Source organism: Rhinoderma darwinii, chromosome 13 (genome assembly GCF_050947455.1).
Source record: "Rhinoderma darwinii isolate aRhiDar2 chromosome 13, aRhiDar2.hap1, whole genome shotgun sequence".
In the NCBI taxonomy this organism is placed as follows: Eukaryota; Metazoa; Chordata; class Amphibia; order Anura; family Rhinodermatidae; genus Rhinoderma; species Rhinoderma darwinii.
The window spans coordinates 23,271,500-23,289,189 of record NC_134699.1 but is presented as its reverse complement, the minus strand read 5'-3'; the positions used below and the strand labels follow the sequence as shown (position 1 = coordinate 23,289,189).

Sequence of the window (17,690 nt, the reverse complement as noted above, 5' to 3'; positions counted from 1 at the left end):
TAGTGGCCAGCTCATCCTACACAGTTTATTTCCAAAATAATATTCTGTTGAACCAGTTCAAGCTATTCAGAAGTTTTCCTGGATAGAACTGATTAACAACATAATAATATATGAATGTAAAAGAGCAAAAATAAAAAAAATATTCACAATCCATAGTAGTAGATGTCAGCCTTTGTGTTTTATTATTAAGAATTACTGAAGCTGATCATACACATAGGATTATTTGGCTAAGGCTTCGTTCACATCTGCGCTAGGGCTCCGTTCCGAGATTCCATCAGAACGGAGCCCTGACAGGCACAAACGGAAACCATCACCATTGATTTCAATGGTGACTGATCCGGTGCCAATGGTTTCTGTTTGTCTCTGTTGTGCAAGGGTTCCGTCATTTTGCCGGAATAAATAGCGCAGTCGACTACAGTATTCCATCAAAACGATTGAACCCCTGCACAACGGCGATAAACGGAAACCATTGGCACCGGATCGATCACCATTGAAATCAATGGTGATGGAAAAGAAAACCTTTGGTTTCCATTTGTGTCAGTCAGGGTCCCATTCCGATGGAAACCTCCGTTGGATCTTGACCCTGGCGCAGATGTGAACGAAGCCTTACCATTGCTTCCCTTTATGAGAGCTATAAAGGCAAAATCAAACTGCCTCTATATAAAGCAGATTTTCGGCAAATCCTGTTGAGTTTGTCAAGTTTTGCTGACAGATATTTGATGCAACCATCACAAGTTTATTACCAAATGCACATAATAGGCACTTTCTTTGTTTTCTTTGTCTCTTATGGGGTAGGATGATATAAGCAAGTGACAGATAAAGTTATTTAAACAGCCTTTCCCCTTAGATAAAAAAGATTCTTGAGTCGTTATGCTTTATTAAGCATACAAATGATAGTACGATACAATTTGCTATAAATACTAGATGAATATCGGCAGGATCTAGCCACATTTTGATGTATGCAAAGGCCCTATCACACAGGCCAATGATTGGGCGTACAAGCGTTTATATGAACGCTCCTTCCCGATCATTGCCATGTGTAAGCAGGTCATCGATCAGCCGATAAACGAGCAAACGCACGTTCATCGGCTGATCTGCTAGTTTATGCAGCATTAAGTATTATAGTTTTCGGCAGCGCATCTCCCAGTGTATGGGGACAAACTATCGTAGTAATGAGCGCTCATCCCCATACATAACCAAGCATTGCTCCTTGTGAAAGGAGCAAGCGAGCGCCGATCAACGAGCTGTCTCTTTGATCAGCGGTCGTTTTCACAGCCCATATCAGGCTGTGTAATAGGACCTTAAGGGATGTATAAGGCATGTTGGATTTCAACATGCCTGATCCTTAGTTAAGCTGGTCATACATTAGGGGGTTCAGATGGCCGCTTTCTGAACTATTTGTCATTCATCAGTTGATCTGTGATGGTTGTCATTCGGAACGAAAACTCCATAGTGTCTGGAAAAAATCCAATACGGCAGATTAACTTTATACAGATTTCTGCCTTCGGTCGCGTCCGTCACACTTGCTCGTGTCACGAAAAGAAAGGCAGCGATGGTCGGTAGAATATGGTCTGTATTGGCCTTTCCAGATGACCAAAATCTTGAGTGTACAGCCAGTGTCTAGCAGTCATCTATCTCCCCTCAATATGAAACTGCACGCTGGGGCAATCTGAACATACATGTTTATGGGGAGGGTGGGGGAGATAACATATTATGTGTATGGCCAGCAGTAGTGCCATAAGTGCGATTATTTAAAATTTCTCTCTTCTCACGTCTCATACAGGCTACAAGTTCATAGATCTGTCTGCAAATATCATTAATGCAGCAGTTATCCCTTATATAACAGAGAAAGAGACTCTGGAAGAGACCGCACTGTGCGGTGGATTGTTTTCAGAGAAACTTTATCCACTGACCTCCTCCGCTTGCCATCCCGGTGGATTGTTGCTATGTAATTAAATGTAACATCTTCTGCGTGTTAATGGACGGAGATAATTACAGAAGATTTGGGGATTGCATGGGTGGTTATCTTACAGACATCCAGAATACACCCAAAGCGGCCAAAGAAAATGGGGGTCAGTGTCTAATGACTTGGGGACTCTCTCATTCTCTTTTACTGTGAAAAGAGACAGTTATGTGTGTAACTGCAGGTCATGAGCCAAAAGTATGCTTTTATTTCCGTTTATTAATTTGTTTTTGCAAGAAAACTTCGAAGAGATGACGCTCTCGGTTACTTTCCCACCGAGGACACACTTGCTTACTTCCGCACCTACTTCCCTACTTCAAAGGGACACTAAGCTTAGACATTAATAGAGGAGGGTAAATACTTGTATTAGTCTGTCTGAAAACTTTATTCTCCTGGTCCCCCCCCCAGCTTTCCCTGGGGACTAACTGAGGGGTAGAATATTGGCTAAGGCGGGATTCACACGACCGGGTCGTTCCCGAGCCCGAGTGTCGGCCGGTAAAATCGGCCATTTTGCCCGGCCGGTTTGCATTAAGTTTTGCATCCGTGCCGGGCCGGGCAGATCCGGACAGTGACATCAGCGGCAGCTCCTGAAGGGGAATCCCCATGTGTTCGGGGATTCCGCTTCAGGAGTTTCCCCTGATGTCACTGCCCAGATATGGACAGAGACATCAAGCGCTCTGTCCAGGAGCGGAATCCCCGAAAACACGGGGATTCCGCTCCTTCAAGGAGCTAAAGTGCGGCTAGCACATAGCAGAGCGGGGAGATACCTCCCTGCTCTGCTATAGTGGCGTCGCTGCAGTAGTAGCAGCCGCAGCAGCAGCAGCAGCTGCTGCTACTAGCGGCGCCATCAAAGGGGTCGCCGAGCCAGGGTGCTTTTAACAAGCAGGGGAAGGGAGCCAGCGCAGCGCTCCCTCCACCTGCTGTACACCCCGGCCCTGCAACACAGTGTACAGCGATGGCATCAACTCCTCCTCCTCACATGCAGTCTGCGCTGTGAGGAGGAGGAGATAGAGCGCAAGCGCCGGGAAACCCGGCCATCACTCGGAACACATTCCGGTGATGGCCGTGTAATACCCGGCCCCATAGACTTCTATGGGAGCCGGGCGGCCGGGTGCCCGGGCAAAGATAGAGCATGTCCTATTTTTTGACGGCCGGATTTCCCGGCCGTCAAAAAATCGGTCGTGTGAATAGCCCCATTAGGGGTCTATCATTCCTAATGCAGCCGGGTGCCGGTCGATTTATGAACGGCCGGCACCCGGCCGGGTAACCCTGCCGTGTGAATGAGGCCTAAAGGGATATCTTTCCTTTTATTTCATTTTACTGGCAGATGGTTATTTTACTGCAAAGCCAAACTATGTGTAACGTCCGTGGCTGCGGGCTGTCAGCTCCAGCCTCCCGCTGACAGCCGCAGCCACGAGTCTGCAAGCGCTGGCCCCAGCCTCCTCCTCAGGAGACGCCAGCGCTTGCATCCACTCACCTTCGCCGGAGCCCACTCGTCCCCGCTCTTAAAGGGGCAGCGCGCGCACCGGACATCTTGAACGACCTTTGACCCGTGAGTACCCTGGGCTATAAGAGGGGTCCAGCCCCCTAGTTCGATGCCTGAGCGTTGTTAGTTTTCCCAGTCTGTCTTGCAAATGGTCCCTTAGTGTTTCCCGTTCCTGTTGTTACCCGTACCTTGTTCCTGTTTCCGTGCTTTGCCCTAGTATCTAGTCGTGCCACGTCCAGAGGAATCTGCCACGTCCTGTGTCATCTGCCACGTCCAGAGGAATCTGCCACGTCCTGTGTCATTTGCCACGTCCTGTGTCATTTGCCACGTCCTGTGTCATCTGCCACGTCCGGAGGAATCTGCCACGTCCGGAGGAATCCGCCACGTCCTGTGTCATCTGCTACGTCTGGAGGAATCCGCCACGTCTAGAGGAATTCGCCACGTCCTGTGTCATCTGCCACGTCCGGAGGAATCTGCCACGTCTGGCGCAACTTGCGGCTCCTGTGTCATCCGCCACGTTTGGCGCCATCTGCTGCACCCATCTCATCTGTGCCAGAGCTGCGGCCACCATCTGGACTATTCAGGTACCCTTGTGCGGGACATTGTATTTCTGGGGTGTCCTGTTGTTTGGCCAGCTGCCTCCCCGCTGCGGCGGTACGGCCTAGTGGGTCCACTAACCCTCTACGTGACACTATGTACACATGCTGCATACCTGAAAACCTGTAATTTCACTTGTACCGGTATGAAAGCAGCAGAAAAATGTGGCATAGCTGTGAGAATGCATTAGAGCATGCAAAAAACGTTTATGTGGGTGCATTTCTCAATATTCCATTCACAATATACAATGTATATGTCCACAGTAGTCTAGAATTTCAAAAATGTCACAACCCTGTACATAATAAAAGCTTTAGTAGCGATCTGACTTTGGAGTATTAGGCCTCATGCACATGGCTGTATTACTGCTCCTTACTACCTCCGCACCTCTGTATGCCTCCAATTTCACGCAGAATGTTTTTATGTCGGATTCTATATGAATCCAACAGAAATTAAATTTATCCATGTGTTTACTGGTAAATATTTATTATATGGGTAAATGTTTTTCAATGGGCCCCTGTTAGCAGGTCTTTTGTTATATTTTCTTGCGCTACATCTATATTCTCCCAGGACAGAGCAATAGGCATTGCATATACATCCCAGCTGTGCATAGAGGTAGGGCTATTACATATTTGCATAAAAGGGCGGTTCTAGAAGTTTCGGGTCGTTCACGAGTGGAATGAGGTCGGGGTTTGAAATGTCCTGAAATTTGGTATTGAAATGTAGGAATGTATGAGCAGTGTTGGGTTACAAGTATTCTGGATAACCTGTCTTGAGGTGGCAGTTCAGCATTGCTTGGTTACACTCGATGTTTACGGAGGAAGTGGCTTAGTGCATGTTACTGTTATAGGAAAATTTGAAGCCCCATTTGTTTATTTTCTGCTTTATACAGGACATATTGCAGTATATGCAAAGGAAATAAAAACGAAAAAGGTTCCTGCTGACAGATCCCACTTAAAAACTTCTATTTCACGTCAAAGTGTATTTTATTGTGTCACGCTAATACAGCCCAGTATTTTATTTGAACCAACTTTGCACTTGCCATGGCACTGTTAGAGGGTTAACATCTGGGACAATTTACAGAAACCTTTTCCATTACAGGCCTTGGTTTCCACTATTTTAGATAAACATGTCAAAAACGCATCTATTAAGACTTAGAAAAAAAGGGAAACAAGATCTGTAGAGTAGTTTTACTATAATAGACAATATAATTATAATAAACACAGGATTTTAACTTCAGGGAACAGTGAGGTGAAGTCCAGTTACACAATGTTGTTAACAATAATCAGCATTTCTAATTATAATAAGCCTGTCAAATGTTATCAAAATATTGTTATTAATACAGTTTTTTTCTGTTTAGGTTGTTATTGTTCCTCTGGGGGTTACGTAAAGGTTCCTTTACATGTAATAATCCATGGTTTGAAAAATTGTTGTCGAGGATTTGATCGACATCCTTGCGATCCTTTCAGCTTACGGGAAGTAGTGTCCTTTGGAACGAGCAAAGAGCATCACTGTTGCCTAGCAACATGTTTTGTTACCTGTTGTAAATTTTGAGACAATAATTTACCGGTGTACACAGTACGCGTGTACACGTAAAACGCACGAATTACGTCTGAAAACACTGCGTGTGAACATACCCTTACATTGGAGTGAGTGGTGGCCATTTTGCACCCTCACAAGTAGCGGAGGAAAAGTGTCGGTTATCAATAAAGCCCGTCAGCACTTGCAGTAAATGTGGGACAATCTTTGTGTGTTATTCGCAGACTGCTCTAATCTTTTATAATCACTACTGATGCACTTCCTTTACTACATATGATAGGATCCATAATAAAACCACTTACATGCCATCTGGTGGTCTGAGAATGAAGTGACGGCAGCTGATCGCTTGGAATTAATAGAGATGAGCACTACCTTGGCACTGAAAGGTAAACTAGCAAAGGGGGAGAGTAAACAATGTGTTAGCAGCTCATTAGTAGACAGGCAGGGAGCAGGAGACAGAGTGACTGACCATAATCCTCTAGACAAACTGAGAGAGCGCTACGTGCTTAACTGTTTCATTGCATGCGATCTGGTCAGGGCTTATTACGCAGGTGAAAAGACCAATTGAAGATGCATCATGAAACAATGGTAGCCCATAGATATAGATAATTTATTAGCTCTTTATCCTGAGTAATAATCTGTGCGTCTCTAGCCAAACATTAGTAAACATCTGGGTGTGTAAAGTCTTTTTCCACATTGTAATTTGACAGACGATATCTACATTCCACTTAGTAGGTGAGGCGCGTGAGTTTTATTTTCTTAACACACGTGACTCCTGCGGGTAGACAGCATTGGCACAAGTTATAATCATTGGCCATGATAGCCTTGAGTTCATGTAATGTTTGCAGGGGTATCCACCATTTAAACTGGACATGTCATCTAAAAGAAAGAGGGATGTGTAGTGAGACTATATCAGGGGTTTCTAACCTGTGGCTTTCCAATTGTTGCAAAACTACAACTCCCAGCATGTCCTAACAGAAAGACTAGAGAGCCAATGGCTGGAGACCACTGAACTGTAATGATTATTTATCAGTAAGGCAGTATCGTTGGATTTAAAATTTGGTTGTTCCCATAAGGGCAGCAGAAACTTTCCTGAACGCCTTAGACTCTATAATTTCAACAGTGATTCCTGTAATGATCTCCAAAGGCCTTGTTCACATCTGCATTCAGCTTTCCGCTGTTCTGCTCCGTCAGGGAAGCAGAACAACGAATAAAACGAAAGCACTGATTTTTTTGCATGACGAACAGCACCGGCGGCCAACGGAACCCAATAGTGCAGAAACAATAGTGCAACATGCTGTGCTATGCTTGTTTCTGGTAAAACCATGGACACCCCACCCTGTCTGTGGTTTTACCAGAAAGAAGCATAGCACAGCATGTTGCACTATTGTTTCCGGCATTCTCGGCCGGATCTGCGACAGAGGTCCCTAACAAAGCCTCTAACGCAGATGTGAACGAGGCCTAAAATTGGGGCTGCCGGAAGAGCATATTACATTGATCGGCTATTCAGCGGCCTAATGCACGTGTCCATATTACAGAATCATGTTGTACGGATCTGTAATACAATTCCCATAAAAAAATCTTTGGGCCCAAACTGTACTTACATGTGATTCTGATTTCATACGGAGGCCTGCGCAGATATTATCGCACGCTGTGTTACTCTCCCCAAGAGGCATGGCTTATACATAAAAATAAGGTGTTGTACAGGGTCACCATACAGCGGAGCTCCGCCATCCTATGGCTTCATAATACAGGATCTGTAGGAATTCTGTGGCTGTAAATTAATGTGCATTTGTTCTAATGTTTCATCAACATCCCAAATATTACAATTGGTCTGACTCTTTGCATTTTGCACATCATTGACCATACTGTGCAGATACAACCAAACGGCAATAGGATATTGGGCTCAGCCAATGCCCTTATATTTTTGTCAGTATGCGTATGGACAATTGCCAGTCCATTTAAATAACATTTGACAGCAGAAACTTTGTATTCATGCTTATTCGCAGATGTTTGCCTTTATTTCTAGTTTCTTTTGCGGACTGTAAAGGATGTAGAGAATAGACATATAGTCCATGTGCCGTCTGCATAAAATAACTATTGGGCAGATTTATCAAACGTAGTGCAAGGGAAAGGTAGAAGAGTTGTCCATAGCAACCAATCAGATTTCGGCTGTCATTTTTGTGCAGCCCTCTTGAAAATGAAGGCAGGGTGCCCACGTAGCGCGTGCGGAAAATCCGCAGCATTTACAGTAGCAGCAAAGTAGATGAGATTTGAACAAACCTCATCCACACGCTGCGGAAGAAAATCTGCGGTGCGGTTTTTAAATCTGTAGCATGTCAATGTACGATGTATAAACGTTGCTCTTTGTTATACGTTTTCCCCATTGAATTCAATAGGGAGGTAAAACCGGCAACAAATAGCAGATTGTGGAAGTGCTGGATACTTTTACGCAGCGTATCTGACCAGTGGGAACCCGGCCTAAGGGGTTGAGCTGATTGGTTGCTATAAGCAAATCCTCCACTTTTCCCCTGCGCTACTTTTGATCTACCAGCATGTAACAGCAGCAATATTTTTTGACCCTACTGACACCACCTAGGGCGGAGGCTGCACTTCTATAGCAACCCTATGGGTATGTTCACACGCAAACGCAAAATACGTCAATGAAAAACGGCTCCAAAAACGTCCCAAGAAGTGACCTGCACTTCTTTGACGCGGACGTTTTACGCGCCGTCTTTTTAAAGCGACGCGTAAAATGACACCTCGTCTGAACAGAACATCGTAAAACTTATTGCAAGCAATGGGCAGATGTTTGCAGACGTAATGGAGCCGTCTTTTCAGGCGTAATTAGAGGCGTAAAACGCTCGAATTACGCCTGAAAATAGGCCGTGTGAACATACCCGAACTCTTCCCGGTGGTGGTAGTAATAAATCTGCCTGATATTTGCTCTAAATGAATTATTGTGAAGAGGTAAAGACGGATATCTCTGAATAATTTTAGAAACTGATGAACAAGTGCAAATGATGAACTGGGAAAACTGTTGAAATTGATGGAGACTGCTCCTGATACACATGGGTCAAAACATCGCATAAGCTGCTCAGTTGATCCTGTTTACTATTCCAGAGCATTGTCTTCTCTGCTGGAGTCTGTGTCGTTACAATGTAATAAAGTGGATTTGACTGTGTACTTAGGTCTAGGCTGTCCTGGAGGCTGCCATCGCGTGGCATACATGTTTTCTGTTCTTCTACTCCTGCAAATTTACAGTATTTAGAGGGATCAGCTTAAACCTATTTTCATAGGCAGATTTGTCACCATAACACCCCTACCTATCATACGTTGTGCTGTTATGACATTTTATACATGCACTAGATGAGCCGCGCTGCTTGTTGAAGCCTTTGGATTACGTTGGCTGCGATTTACCATATCAGCAGAGTCAATAATTGTGCAGAAAGTTTTATGCTGGTGTGAACGCTGTTAATGGCTGAGTGTTTACACCTATAAGAGTGCACTGGACCCCCACCAAGTCCACTGTTCAGCGCTTATCTTCTACACACACCACCCAGCAGGATCTCGTCTCCAGGAGGGTCTGACGAGATGGAGTGCACAATTAATGATCCCATCACTAATTACCTGCGATGCCAGGAGGAGGAGGAGGGGGAGCTGCGTACATACAAGCACTGCTTCCTGTACAGCACCTCCATTACTCTGTGATTATCTTATATCCACATTCTCTAACCTCCATGCACTTATGGATTTCACATTTTATGGAAAACCATTTCAATCCAAATCATACAAAGGCGATCAACGTACGGTAACAAACAGTGTGCAGAACAGATTTTGATGGAAATGGACTTGGTAACTCAGTAAATCATTACATATCACAGTGCCAGTGTTTCGTTGTTTTCACACGCTCTAGCAGCAGGTTCGTCTTTGAGAGAACTGACCTATCACTTTACTACATGGCATGATGCTACCTACATGCATTTGGTTCAGATTAGATATCGAGAGCAAAGAAAAATTTCTAGTATCCAAGAAGTATCTAACAAAGCTACAAAATAAATTGTCCATAACAAATTATTATTATTTATATCCTGTTTCCTATATAGCCCCAACATATTCCTCAGCGCTGTACAGAGATGGTTAAAGGCCCTTTTACACTGGGCGAATATCGGGCAGACGAGCATTCATATAACGCTCGTTGCCGATAATTGCCCCGTGTAAACAGGGCAGCGATCAGCGGATGAACGAGCAAACGGTCGTTCATCTGCTGATTTGTATCTTTTATAAAACTGAAATATTATCGTTGTCGGCAGCACATCTCCTGTGTAAAGAGGGAGACGCGCTGCCGACATGATGATAATGCATGGGGACGAGCGATCCCAGTAACAACTGCTCGTCCCCATCCATAGCTCCGTGTGACAGGAGCAAACGAGTGCCGATCAATGAGCTGTCTCGTTGATTGGCGCTCATTGCACCTGCCAAAATCGGCCGGTGTAATAGGGCCTTTATACTCACATCAGTCCCTGTCCCCTATGGGGCTCATAATCTAATTTCCCTATTACAGACAGTCACACACTAGGGCCAATTTCATAAAAAGCTAACTTACCTATCCATGTGCTTTTGGAGTGGGCAAGGAGACTGGTACCTGGAGGAAACCCATGCAAACAGAGGGAGAACATCCAAACTCCATGCAGTGGTCGCCCAATGCTGGGCTGGGATCTCACCCTTTTAATTCAAAATGATTACATTTTCATAGAATATTGGATGCAAGAAAAATTTAGGGAATAGGACAGGGAGAATGCAAAAGACCCAAGCTAGATTGGGGTAGTTAAAATATTAATAATAATAGCAAACACTACATTGATCTAAAGATAATACAAAAATCAGGACAATATATGGAAATAGCAGCATGGTCACCAGGGTGGGTGGGGAGCATAAAAAAGGTCATGAAAGGACAAAGGGCATCAATAAAATGTAATAGAAAACTCATACCTTATGCAATCATAGTTATGTTCTATTTTGGATGGATTCTGGGCCACGTTAAAGGTTCTGGGTTTCATACTCCTTTGTTGGAGATTGCGGACAAGAATAGGACATATTCTATATTTTGCGCATAATTTCTATGGCCCGGACATCCGTAAATATACGGAAAGGTGTCCATGGCCTATAGAAATTAATGGGTCTGCAATGTCGTCCGTAATTATGGGTGAAAACTACGGTTGTGTACGCCGGGGCCTTAGGCCTCAATCAGATTGCGTATTCCCATGTTTTAAGTCCATATTTCGGATGTAACACACTCTACTGAACGGAACTTCCATATGTTGAAGATCCCTGGTGCTGTATCTAAGGTTTTGTAAATCCTTGGGTGGATCCGGGTGTTACATCCAGAATATGGACGATTAAGCATAAATACAATATGCTTGTCTGAATGAGGCCTTAAAGACATAATTGTAAAAATATGTGTTGCTTCGATGTGTAATCCATCTCGTTACAATTTTTTTCCAATTTAAACTTTCGTAAAAACGTAGTAACTTTGTAAATACTTTGATTTACTCACTAATTTTCATTGATTTCATGTCGTTTTCTCCTTTCATATTCAGAGCTGCTTTCAAAATGTGTTAAAAAAAAACCTCTGGTTGCCTTTGGACTAAACAAACGCGACTTAAAAATAACTGTCCCCATACACATTAGATGTATGTTGGCCAAACCCGACTGGTCGATTTATTTAATGTGTATGGGGGGTCTCTTGACTCTCCACTGATGGCAGATCTGCTGTCGGGGGAAAGAAGGCTGATCCGAGCCTGCATATGTATAAGGGGGTTCAGGAGGAATCGGTAGCAAATAGTAAACAGTGAAAATATTTGTGGATGACATAGAGATTAAAGGGGTTTGCCCATCAGGGACATTTATGACATATCCACAAGCTATGCCATAAATGTCAGATAGATGCGGGTCCCACCTCTAGGACCCGCACCTATCTCTAGAACGGGGCCCCCTAAACCTCTTTCTACCTTTCTTGGCTCCTTCCGCCTCCCGGCAACTTCCTGATTAGATGGTTGGGAGTTCCGAAAACAGCGTAGCTCGCTTTTCGAGGCGTACTTGCATTGTATTTCCGCAGCGTTAAAATAAATATGATAGATTTCTCTAGAAACTTGCGTTGCACAATATTATTCCCCTAGGCATATACTGTGAAGTTTTCTGCAGCGTATGTTTACGCTGAGGAAATACAATGCAAGTACGCCACGTGTGACCGCACCCTAAAAAAAGGTCAGTGGGATCAGTCCAGATTTGTAGGGATCTGTTATGGCTCCATTAACAACAGACGCCATGACTGCAGTGTGAACAGATGCTAGGAAGTATAAGAAAATAACTGTGGTATAATTCACCCTAAAGTTAAATATTTGATATAATGAGAAATCATTTGTCTGATTTGGAGTTATTTTTCCAGTCATGCAATATATGTCCTAAGATGTCTTGCGAGGAACACGACGCCGATTATATTGCTTGTGATACCTATTTGCATTCATGATGCTTTTGAGTACTAGAAGATGTTGCCAAATTGGTATTGGGCCTGTTCACACGGAGTATTTTAACGAGCTTTTTGGAGCGGAAACCGCTTCGCAAAAACCGGCCGAAAATGCCGAGAACTTGAAAAAGTTTTTGTTATCCGTGCTGGAATAAAGACAACTGACACTTCTGACACCAGCGATGTACTATAGTAGCAGGCATGTGATGACGTCATGAATGCACCAAACCCATATTACAAGGCTTTCCTGTGTTTTCAGCCTTCTGGGTGAGATGTCAATCCTATCTGTTAACAGCTGCAAGTTCAGCACAAATTCGAGAAAATATTTTTGCCACTTTATTTCATTATGTCCCATGTCCCTGGCCTTGTCCTGTATATAGATGCTACACAGCCAATTACCGTTAGGGTGTGAGTGACACTAATGAATCCCCTGCATGTTTGTTTCTCTGTAAGGTGGGAGATTGTTCTGGGGTCTGGAAGAGGGGGGGGGGGCAGTGATTAGGTTAAGCTGATAAATACTGATTGCCCCATTAGGTTAGCAAACAGATAGCAGGGTGTAGATAGGGTGGGGCAGGACCCCACACCAACTATATATACATTGCAGGTCACTGTCAGCGGTGTGTCCCATCATTCAATATCATCATGAAGCTCCTGATGTCTCTTCTTCTCTCCCTCCTTCCTTACACGCACGGGTATATTTGGGCCTGGATGTTGTCAATGCCATATAACAATCCTGAAGATGCAGCCGGACTTGCACGGGCTCCTACAACTAAAGGATCCATGGTAAGTGTTACCCTCCACCTCTTCTTAACAACCATAATACAAATCTTCAGACCTTTGCTTCTACTATAAAAGTTCATAGTGTTAAATATAGATGTAGCAGAGCTCAATTTGTCATGTTTCTATTTTGTTTGAGCACCACGGTAACTTACAGAATAGTGTCAAACTGAGCTCTGCTGCATCTGTAGGTAATGTAGAACCATGAACTTCGCTTTAAACTTGTAAAACGATTCCAGGTATGAATGTAGCTTATTGTATTTTAACTCACAGAATCATTATTGATCTTTCTTTAATATATTATTATAGTTTATAGTATTTAATTTACTGACGACTTTGCTAGGGACACATGTAAGCTCTAAGTATTTTGGCTTGTCTGAATTGTAGCCTTATCAGTACATGTTAATGCAATCATCTATTGTAAGGCACAACTCCTGTCTTATCAGTACATCTTAATGTAGCGGACCATTGTAAGGGGCTAAAAATGTTTTTATATCAGGAAGTTAGCTTTGTGGAATGGTTACTAGACTTCTTGCTTAAACATTTTCAAGGATTATTAATCCCCATAGAATTTCAGGCACATGAAACTTAGTTAATTTGATTTACAGAGTCAATTGTAGTTCATACTGTGTAATGTTACATCTTAGGCAATGTTCACATCTGCATTTGGTATTTCCGTTGCTCTTCTCCATACCCACCGGTTTCGTTGCACCACGGACACCACCAGCAGTGGCCGATGGAATCCATTGATTTTAATGGGTTCCGTCTGGGTGTCCGTGGTTTTGCCAGAAACAATAGTGCTGCGTGCTGTGCTGTTGTTTCTGGTAAATCCAGCCGGTTTTGCAACAGAGGCCCCTAACAGAGCCTCCAACGCAGATGTGAACGAGGCCTAAGCTGAGGCATTTGTGATCTCCCTCAAGATATTTGACAAAAAATTCTTATATAACAATCTAGACAATGACATGTAAGAAAATCTGAAATGATTCCTTTTTTCTAGGTAACATGTGACCATGACCGTGGTTGCGGGCGTGGCCTTTTCTGTGATCGCCACTTTGGTCTGTGTGTGGCGCTGCGACATGAAGGTCAATACTGCCGAAAGGATTCTCAGTGCGTCAGAGGTCTGGGCTGTATGTTTGGGCGCTGTCAGCATATTATTCCAGGTGGACATGAAGGTAGGATGAGTTCTACGTTTTCCAATGAGTTCCTTGACTCAAGTGGCATCTCTACTGTTTAAATATATATTGTATGTTACAGACATAACATCACTGATCGTTACATAGGTGACCGTATCACTCTTTATATTTGACACTTTAACAAATAATTAATGTACCATTGCCATTCCCATCAGGTTCCAGATGTCGTCAAGATAAGGATTGCTCTCCTTCTATGTGCTGTGCCAGACACCATGGAGAGATGATCTGCAAGCGCAAACTACCTGCTGGGGGCAGTTGTTATGTGCCAGAAGGGGGGTTGGCATTCAGCATCAATCAGCTGTGTCCCTGTGAAGAAGGACTGGTGTGCAGTTCCACACATCCATCTAGAGAGTGAGTACCAGTCATATAAACAATGCTATTATGCCATACATTATACCTTCCAAATATTTTCTTGTAAGGCTGGGTTCACACGAGCATGTTCGGTCCGTAAAGGACGGAATATATTTCGGCCGCAAGTGCCGGACCGAACACACTGCAGGGAGCCGGGCTCCTAGCATTTCCGTGGAACTACTGTCCCGTACTGAAAACATGATTACAGTACGGGACAGTTGTCCCGCAGCGAGGCAGGGACTCCTAGCATCGTACATAGCTATGATGCTAGGAGCCCGGCTCCCTGCACTGTGTTCGGTCCGGGACTTGCGGCCGAAATACGTTCCGTCCTTTACGGACCGAACACGCTCGTGTGAACCCAGCCTTAAACATAGTCAAACGTGAACAGGTTTTATAGATTTATTTAAATATAACACAAAAAAAAACCACGCATAGTGTATTGTAATAATGACTTCATTAATATTTGGTACTGACCACAAGGGAGCAGTGTTTATTGACCTGCACATATGCATACAATGTGATATATAGACATAGTATGTGCATATATGAACAAACACTGCCCCTCCTTTCAGCCGTAGTTCCTGAGATGAGACTGTTACAATGATAGAGTATATGTGCTCTTTTATGTCAGCCATATAAAGATATAAAGCCCATTTATAAAGTGCTGCGTAATATGTTGGCGCTATATAAATAAAGATTATTATTATTATTATTATTCATCACAGACAACAGCTTTCATATGGGACCAGTTCGGCACCCTACACTACAGATTTTTGCTAGACTAGTCAGACATTTCCCATATAGGGGAAAGTATTACATGGCGGTCATGCAGATTTGTACAGAGCAGGGGACGCCCTCTGTAACATTCATTATACAACTGAAGGGTTGCCGTGTAAGCTTGCAGATACTCGGAAGCCCGCCAACCGCCGGTGATGAGGCCTCATCCATTAATACATCGGATTCTTGACTATGCGTCCGCTGTACTTATTAGTAGGCTCTATTAGCCAAACGTCACTATACTTTTTTGTTGTAGATCGAACCTACATAAGCCCCATGCACACGACCGTAATTTTGATCCGCAATTACGGATCCATAATTTCAGATCAAAATGCGGATCCATCAATTTCTATTGCCCACAGACACCTTCCTGTATATTTACGGGAAGGTGTCATGGCTGTAGAAATGACCCGCAAAAAATAGGACATGTCCTATTTTTTTTAATTTACGGACCATGTTCCTATACTTTATAATAGGAGCACGGCCCACAAATGGGTGACCGTCCACGGCCGTCCGTGCCCATCATCACAGACTGTGCACACGGCTACAGCCATGTGCAGGGGGCCTAAGGCAGCATAGTGTGATGACAGATCCACTTATGGTTGATTTATCACTATCAGCTTATGTCAATAGAGAATTTCTACTGCTGGCAGGTTGTAACATGTAAAAAACGACTTCAGTTCATATTTAGTATTGTATTTTTTGTAGAATTGACTACGGATCTATATTCTTTTAAAGTAAAAAGTTGTTTTCATGGTATGGTCTTAAAATGTAAAGTTGAAAAAACAAACAATAGCTTTCCCTAGGGCCCAATATTGGCATGGAATGATCACGATGTGTGACCTGTTATACTCACACCCCCTCTTGTGTTTATTTCCGCAGGAAGGAATTTGTTTACAATCCCAGTTCAGACTGGAAATGCGTGGCTCCCTCCCCATGATGCCCCTGCTATATGACTCTCCCCCCAAGACTCTGTAAATATCCTGTACATACAAATTATATAAATAAAGAGCTTTATTGATTCACTCTGGTGTGCCTTTCTTATTTAAAATCCTAAGGCCAGCTGGTTATTAGCAGGTGAAAGGTTCCACATAGTGGGGGCAACCGGAGATACTTCAGTAGCAGCCTTTCTATTTGTCATCTTGCAGATACATTGGATTTTCTTCTTGCAGGTGCAAACAGCATTAATAAATCATCATCTAGGATTATACTAAATGTAAAAAAAAAAAATTTGTTGTAAGGAAATTGCATGACGTGCAATTTCCTAATAAGTTAATTCTTTCACTAGCGGTGGGATCAATATGAAAATAGAATGGAGCAGCGGGAAGAAGTTCCAGTGCTTAAGACTGGTTTTCAACTTTTATAGCCTGCAACCTATTTGAAGACTAAGGCTATGTTCACACGCTTAACAAAAAGCAACTTGCGTTTTTTGTGGCATGTTTTACGGCCGTTTTTGGAGCTGTTTTTCTATTGAGTCAATGAAAAACGGCTCAAGAAGTGACACGCACTTCTCTTTACGGGGCATTTTTTACGCGCCGTTTTTTGAAAATGAGGCGTAAAAAACGCCCCATCGGAACAGAACGACGAATTTCCCATTGAAATCAATGGGCAGATGTTTGTAGGCGTTCTGCTTCCGATTTTTCATCCGTTTTTCGGGCTGAAAAACAGCTGAAAATAGCCCGTGTGAACATACCCTCAGGGCTCATGTCCATGACTGTATTACGTCTCCATACAATGTCTGCACTCATAGGTTACTGTATTTGCATATACCTCCTATAAAAATCGTGGCATGTTCGATTAGATGCCATAATTCACTTTTGTACGGAGGTACCATGTGGAGACACTATACTCTCTACAAGCTCCGCGCACGACTCTGCTGGGTACGTGGCATTAAAAGAGTTTTCCAAGATTTGATAAACATGGCCGATTTCTTCCAAAATCAGCTAGACACCTATTCATGGATTGTGTCTGGTATTGCAGTTCAGCTCCACTGAATTGAATAAAGCTGAGCTGTTATACTGCACACAACCTGCGGACAGGTGTGGCGCTATTTTTGAAACAAAGCATCCATGTTTTTCAAATCCTGGAAAATGAATCTAAAGGGTATGTTCACACGGCTTATTTTCAGCCGTTTTTCGGGCCGTAAAATCAGCAGAACGCCTCCAAACATCCGCCCATTGAAACCGCACGTGAAAAAGAAGTACGTCACATCTTGAGCCGTTTTTTAATTGACTCTATAGAAAAACAGCTCCAAAACGTCCGTGAAAAATTTGAGTGGCTTAAAAACGTCTGAAAATCAGGAGCTGTTTTCCCTTGAAAACAACTCTGTATTTTCAGTCGTTTTTTTGCTAAGCGTGTAATTACCTGTTAATGGCCGCACGGTTTTGCAGGCAAAACAGCCCTTTACCTACAAAATCGTGCGACCATTATTTAATGCACCCCTTATGGCCGCAATTTTGCAGGCAAGGGCCAGTTTAACCCGCA

The 17,690-nt window shown here is 43.5% G+C and overlaps 1 protein-coding gene across 7 annotated transcripts in view; it reads left to right on the top strand.

Annotated features, from left to right (window-relative positions):
- LOC142666682 (uncharacterized) overlaps positions 1–16,231 on the top strand; it is a 54,499-nt gene extending 38,268 nt beyond the window's left edge. For 2 of the 7 annotated variants that reach the window (XM_075846835.1, XM_075846833.1), the window contains 5 exons: positions 5,863–5,968; positions 12,713–12,891; positions 13,883–14,057; positions 14,234–14,429; positions 16,089–16,231. In XM_075846835.1, the coding sequence (XP_075702950.1) occupies positions 5,944–5,968; positions 12,713–12,891; positions 13,883–14,057; positions 14,234–14,429; positions 16,089–16,146 (633 nt within the window). In that variant the 5' untranslated portion in view covers positions 5,863–5,943 and the 3' untranslated portion in view covers positions 16,147–16,231. Of the gene's footprint in view, positions 1–2,829; positions 4,034–5,403; positions 5,969–12,712; positions 12,892–13,882; positions 14,058–14,233; positions 14,430–16,088 lie in introns of those variants that run through there. The other 5 variants (XM_075846838.1, XM_075846837.1, XM_075846832.1 and 2 more) reach the window with 4 other exon arrangements.
- Positions 16,232–17,690: the final 1,459 nt, after the last annotated feature.